Source organism: Oncorhynchus mykiss, chromosome 21 (genome assembly GCF_057628025.1).
Source record: "Oncorhynchus mykiss isolate SJ-2025 chromosome 21, ASM5762802v1, whole genome shotgun sequence".
NCBI classification, from domain to species: Eukaryota; Metazoa; Chordata; class Actinopteri; order Salmoniformes; family Salmonidae; genus Oncorhynchus; species Oncorhynchus mykiss.
Genome location: NC_143042.1, coordinates 23,318,476 through 23,324,788, shown reverse-complemented (window position 1 = coordinate 23,324,788; position 6,313 = coordinate 23,318,476). Strand labels below are relative to the sequence as shown.

The window sequence follows — 6,313 nt, the reverse complement described above, 5'->3', positions numbered from 1 at the left end:
GAATGGATGTATGTATCTCTTTATTTAATTACATAACTGCAAAGTTGCAACCAAGGACAAAAATACAAAGCAAACAACTTAAGTAATTTTACTCTCTGGCCTGTTAGAGAACATTACCCCATATACTAGTTTAGGGTACACCTATGGACAATACACCACTTTTACTGAATAAGATCATTTCATTGAGAAAATTAACATAATTTCTCAAAGATAGCATCAGTTTCCCTCCCCATGTAACTATGTGTGTATTCCCATATTGTAAAATGAAAGAAAAAAATCCAGAGAACCAAATTGCCCCTGAAGTCAATACATTTAAAACAAAAATTGCTCATGGGGTCACAGTGTTGAACATACAAACAGATCAGGGGGGACAGATTGAGCTGATCAGAGAGAAAGCAGGCAGCGATGAGCCTGATGCTCACAGGTCTACTACTTTCCTCTGGAGCCCAATCTCTTTGTGTGTTCTTCTAATTACCACTAGAACCCATTTTGTGTGTGTACATGTGTGTGTTGGGTCTGCCTGAACAGGTGTGTAAATCGAGAGCTCAACTCCAGATCAGTTCCTGGTGAAGAGGAGGGGCTCAGGTCCTTGCTGGGGCTTGGTGTTCTGAAGAGACTGGAACACCCTGCTCTTCTCCTCACCTCCTTCTGCTCTCCTTTCTTTCATCTCCCCCCTGTCTCAGGCCTTGATCTCAGGAGCAGCAGGAGTGCAGTATATTGTGTCAGAGTTCTCGGACACCAGCTCCTCTGTTGAGGAAAATAACACTCAATGACATTTGCATGGTTGATTGCATTTCGGTTTTAAGCGTCTTAACGAAGTCAGCACCCCTTCCGATAAGATACAGTGCATTCGGAAATATTCAGACCCATTGACTTTTTCCACACTTTGTTACGTGCAAGGGTGGGCAATTCCAGTCCTCGAGGGCCTGATTGGTGTCACAATTGTGCACCAGCTAACACACCTGACTCCATAATCACCTAATCATGATCTTCAGTTTAGAACGCAATTTGATTATTCAGCTGTGTTTGCTAAGGATGGAGAAAAGGTGTGACACCAATCAGGCCTTTGAGGACTTGAGTTTCCCACCCCTGCGTACAGACTTATTCTAAAATGTATTAAATAATTCACCCCCCCCCCCTCAATCTACACACAATACCCCATAATAACAAATCAAAAACAGGTCTTTAGAAAATGTATTTAAAAAAAAAATATATATATATATATATATATATATATATATATATATATGGTTTTTCAGTTGTTACTTTTACCCCTTTTTCTCCCCAATTTAGTGGTATCCAATTGGTAGTTACAGTCTTGTGTCATCGCTGCAACTCCCGTACGGACTCGGGAGAGGCAAAGGTCAAGAGCCATGTGTCCTCCGAAACACAACCCAAGCAAGCCGCACTGCTTCTTGACACAATGCCCACTTAACCCGGAAGCCAGCCGTACATATGTGTCAGAGGACCCGGCGACCGTGTCAGCGTGCACTGCGCCCGACCTGCCACAGGAGTAGCTAGTGCGCGATGGGACAAGGACATGCCTGCCGGCCAAACCCTCCCCTTACCCGGACGATGCTGGGACAATTGTGCGCCTCCCCATTGGTTTCCCGGTTGCGGCCGGCTGCGACTGAGACTGGACTCAAACCAAGAATCTCTAGTGGCACAGCTAGCACTGCGATGCAGTGCATTAGACCACTGTGCCACTCAGGAGGCAGAAATACCTTATTTACATAAGTATTCAGACCCTTTGCTATGAGATTCGAAATTGAGCTGCATCCTGTTTCCATTGATCATCCTTGAGCTGTTTCTACAACTTGGAGACCACCTGTGGTAAATTCAAGTGATTGGAAATGATTTGGAAAGGCACACACACCTGTCTATTTAAGATCCCACAGTTGACAGTGCATTTAAGAGCAAAAACCAAGCAATGAGGTCTGTAGGATTATCTGTAGAGATCCAAGACAGGATTGTGTCGAGGCACAGATCTGGGGAAGGGTACCAAAACATTCCTGCAGCATTGAAGCTCCCCAAGAACATCGTGGCCTCCATTATTCTTAAACGGAAGAAGTTTGGAACCACCAAGACCCTGCCAAATCGAGCAATCGGGGGAGAAGGGCCTTGGTCAGGGATGTTACCAAGAACCCGATGGTCACTCTGACAGAGCTCCAGAGGTCCTCTGTGGAGATGAGAGAACCTACCAGAAGGACAACCATCTCTGCAGCACTCCTCCAATCAGCCCTTTATGGTAGAGTGGCCAGACGGAAGCCACTCCTCAGTAAAAGGCACATGACAGCCCACTTGGAGTTGGTCAAAAGGCACCTAAAGGACTCTCAGAACATGAGAAACAAGATTCTCTGGACTGATGAAACCAAGATTGAACTCTTTGGCCTGAATGCCAAGCATCACATCTGGAGGAAACCAGGCACCGGTCATCACCTTGCCAATACCATGCCATATTGCTTATATCTACCCAGTCATTTCAGATAAAGCTCCTAGGAACCCCTATTAATTATTTGGCATTAAGCATGAAAACTCACCAGGAAGGACACACTTCCACAGGCCATAGGTTTTGCCGACCGCAGTCTGCCACAGCCGGAGCGTACCATCCTCAGAGCCACTGGCATACAGCTCCCCGTCTGGACTGAACCGCACGCAGTGGACTGGTCCAAAGTGGCCCTTGTATGACTCTACAGGAGGAGCGGAAAGAGAGCCACAGCAGTGTTAAACATGACCCTAACCCTAAACATGTCCACACACAGGTTATAAAACCATACATGTGAGGGAGCCACTCCTGTCCCAACAGTATGCGGTCGATGTCAGTGAGTTGGTTAGGATTTAGTGAGCATTCTCTTATATACAGGTAATTCGGAAAGTATTCAGACCCCTTGACTTTTTCCACATTTTGTTACGTTACAGCCTTATTCGAAAATGGATGACGTATTTTTTTTCTCATCAATCTACACACAATACCCCATGATGACAAAGCAAAAACAGTTTTTTAGAACATTTTGCAAATTTATAAAAATAAAAAAAACTTTGCTATGACACTCGAAATTGAGCTCAGGTACATCCTGTCTCCATTGATCATCCATGAGATGTTTATACAACTTGGAGTCCACCTGTGGTAAATTCAAATGATTGGACATGGTTTGAAAATATACACACCTGTTTATATAAGATCCCACAGTTGACAGTGCATGTCAGAGCAAAAACCAAGCCATGATGTTGAAGGAATTACCTATAGATTCTGCAGCATTGAAAGTCCCAAAGAATACATTGGCCTCCATTCTTAAATGGAAGAAGTTTGGAACCACCAAGACTCTTCATAGAGCTGGCCTTGGTCAGGGATGTGACCAAGAACCCGATGGTCACTCTGACAGAGCTTCAGAGGTCCTCTGTGGAGATGGAAGAACCTTCCAGGATGACAACCATCTCTCCAGCCCTCCACCAATTAGCCCTTTATGGTAGAGTGGCCAGACGGAAGCCACTCCTCAGTAAAAGGCACATGACAGCCCACTTGGGGTTTGCAAAAAGGCACCTAAAGGACTCTCAGACCATGAGAAACAGGATTCTCTGGTCTGATGAAGCCAAGATTGAACTCTTTGGCCTGAATGCCAAGAATCACGCCTGGAGAAAACTTGGCACCATCCCTACGGTGAAGCATGGTGGTGGCAGCATCATGCTGTGGGGATGTTTCTCAGCGGCAGGGACTGGGAGACTAGTCAGAATCGAGGGAAAGTTGAACGGAGCAAAGTACAGAGAGATCCTTGAACAAAAAACCTGCTCCAGAGCACTCAGGATCTCAGACTGAGCCGAAGGTTCACCATACAACAGGACAACAACCCTAAGCACACAGCCAATACAATGCAGGCGTGGCTTTGGGTCAAGTCTCAATGTCCTCGAGTGGCCCAGCCAGAGCCCGGACTTGAACCCGATCGAAAATCTCTGGAGAGACATGAAAATAGCTGTGCAGCGATTGCTCCCCATCCAACCTGACAGAGCTTGAGAGGATCTGCAGAGAAGAATCAGAAAAACTCCCCAAATACAGGTGTGCCAAGCATGTAGCGTCATACCCAAGAAGACTCGAGGCTGTAATCACTGCCAAAGGTGCTTCAGCAAAGTACTGAGTAAAGGGTATACTTATGTAAATGTATTATTTCCGTTTTTTAAATGTTTTTTTTTAATACTAAAACCTGTTTCTGTTTTGTCATTATGGGGTATGGTGTGTAGATTGATGAGGGGAAAAATCTATTTAATCAATTTTAGAATAAGGCTGTAACGTTACAAAATATGGGAAAAGTCCAGGGGTCTGAATACTTGCCAAATGCACTGTAAATTGGTGGGATTTTTTTTTTTAATTGTAGTTTAAGCTGCTGCTTTACCCAACTCCTCCTTGGTGCCGTAGTCAAATTTGTAGAGCTTGAAGTCATCTCCCCCGGCAACAAAGAAGTCCTTATCTGGATGCAGCGAGGCAGAGTGAATGGAGGCAGGGGCATCCACAGTCTTGATCATGTCAAGGCTAGGGAGAAACACACACACAGCTTTAGCACTAGCAATTACAATCAAATATGAGAGAAATCAAACTATAATAGATGTCATATACTGTATACTATGACTGCCCCTGAGGAGTAGGTAGAAGTAGTCCCTAACCTATGATTCAGGGTCAGATATTTTATCAGTCCCCTAATGGTTTAGGCTAGGTTTGGGGGTGGGAAAATCTTATCCTAGATGTGTGGTTAGTGACAACGCCTACCTCGAGCTATGCCTGAGGGCAATGCCTGGGTTTTGTGTATTGTACCTGAGGGCATTGTAGAACGCGATGGTCTTTCCATAGGTGATGACCAAAACCTCTCCGTCAGGGATGTACTCCATGCTGCTGACTGACATGTCGAAGGAGAGCTGCTTCACAACCTCAGTGGAATTCCTGTCCCACAGTCTACACAAGGGAATATAGAAATACATATTTTAGATCAATAGATACAGTACTCGGTTGATTGAAAAGTCATCAAGAAATGACAGCAAAAATCAGAGTGATGGCCAGACTTATGACCATAGTATGTTTATGACTTTTCAATGTGATAATCACACACTGCCCTCTTGTGTTCGTAGTGGGCAGAGACTTTTTGCCGCAAGGAAAAATGACTGCAAATGCTTCCAAATGTTCCCGATAGTATATATAAGGTGTGTGGTCATCCTATCATCCTTTTGGCATCATGATAATATCCATGACAAATGTAGAACCAGGTAGATCAAAGAGCACTGACCGTACGGTTTTGTCATCAGCGGCAGAGAGGATCTGTGTGTCGTTGTTACACCACAGGGCTTTCTTTATGGCAGACGTGTGCCCTGTAATCTCTTGCGGTTCTGAGGGAAACAAAACACAATACATATCTCAACACAACCAAACGTTGACACAAACAATTAAACAAGGCCTTGCATTGGTACAAACCTGCTTCCGGTTTGTTGAGGTCGTAGATGCGTATTATCTTATCATTCCCTCCTGTTAACAGACAACTGCTATCCTGTCAGAGAGAAATGGAGGCGGAAGAAGTTGACTGAAATATCCAATATATGAAAGTCCCCAGAACAAAAAAGATACGCGAGACATGTAAACAGGTTTACACTGTCATGACAGGGAGAATTTAAGTCCTCAATCTCATACATTTGACACATTCAGTAAAACCCATATCAATTCCAAGTAACTGTAGTACCTGAGTAAAATTGACTGACTTGACAATGTGCTTGTGTGCCAGCGTGAGCACCTCATCTCCAGTCACGGCATCCCACACCTTCCTGAAGAGCAAAGAGATAGTCATCATCAGTATAAAAAGGGAAAGGGGGATACCTAGTCAGTTGTACAACTGAATGCATTCAACTGAAATGTGTCTTCCGTATTTAACCCAACCCTTCTGAATCAAGAGAGGTGCGGGGGGCTGCCTTAACATCCATGTCATTGGCGACCCAGGGAACAGTTGGTTAACTGCCTTGCTCAGGGGCAGAGCAACAGATTTGTATTACCTTGTCAGCTCGGGGATTCAATCCAGCAACCTTTCAGTTACTGACCCAACGCTCCTACCCAACAGTCTACATCAGCCAAGAAAAATAATATAGTAGCCTAATTACCACTTGCCAGACATTCTTTTGCTTTCACGAACTCTGTTGTTGAAATGACAAAGGAGTTGGCTAAAGCAGACAGACTAGCACCCAGGCTAGGAGAGTAATAAGCTAATGTCAGAAGTCTTTGGAGATCTCTCATTGAACAATATTAATAATTGAAGACTTTCCACTCATTCTGTTCGGAAGTACAGTA

The 6,313-nt window shown here is 44.4% G+C and overlaps 1 protein-coding gene across 2 annotated transcripts in view; it reads right to left on the bottom strand.

The window, feature by feature from the left end:
* Positions 1-3: 3 nt before the first annotated feature.
* LOC110500266 (serine-threonine kinase receptor-associated protein) overlaps positions 4-6,313 on the bottom strand; it is a 32,876-nt gene continuing 26,566 nt past the window's right edge. For both annotated transcript variants that reach the window (XM_090214304.1, XM_021577541.3), the window contains 7 exons: positions 5,715-5,796; positions 5,453-5,525; positions 5,268-5,367; positions 4,802-4,939; positions 4,386-4,522; positions 2,541-2,690; positions 4-747 (listed from right to left, as the gene is read on the bottom strand). In XM_090214304.1, the coding sequence (XP_090070430.1) occupies positions 680-747; positions 2,541-2,690; positions 4,386-4,522; positions 4,802-4,939; positions 5,268-5,367; positions 5,453-5,525; positions 5,715-5,796 (748 nt within the window). In that variant the 3' untranslated portion in view covers positions 4-679. The remainder of the gene's footprint in view (positions 748-2,540; positions 2,691-4,385; positions 4,523-4,801; positions 4,940-5,267; positions 5,368-5,452; positions 5,526-5,714; positions 5,797-6,313) is intronic.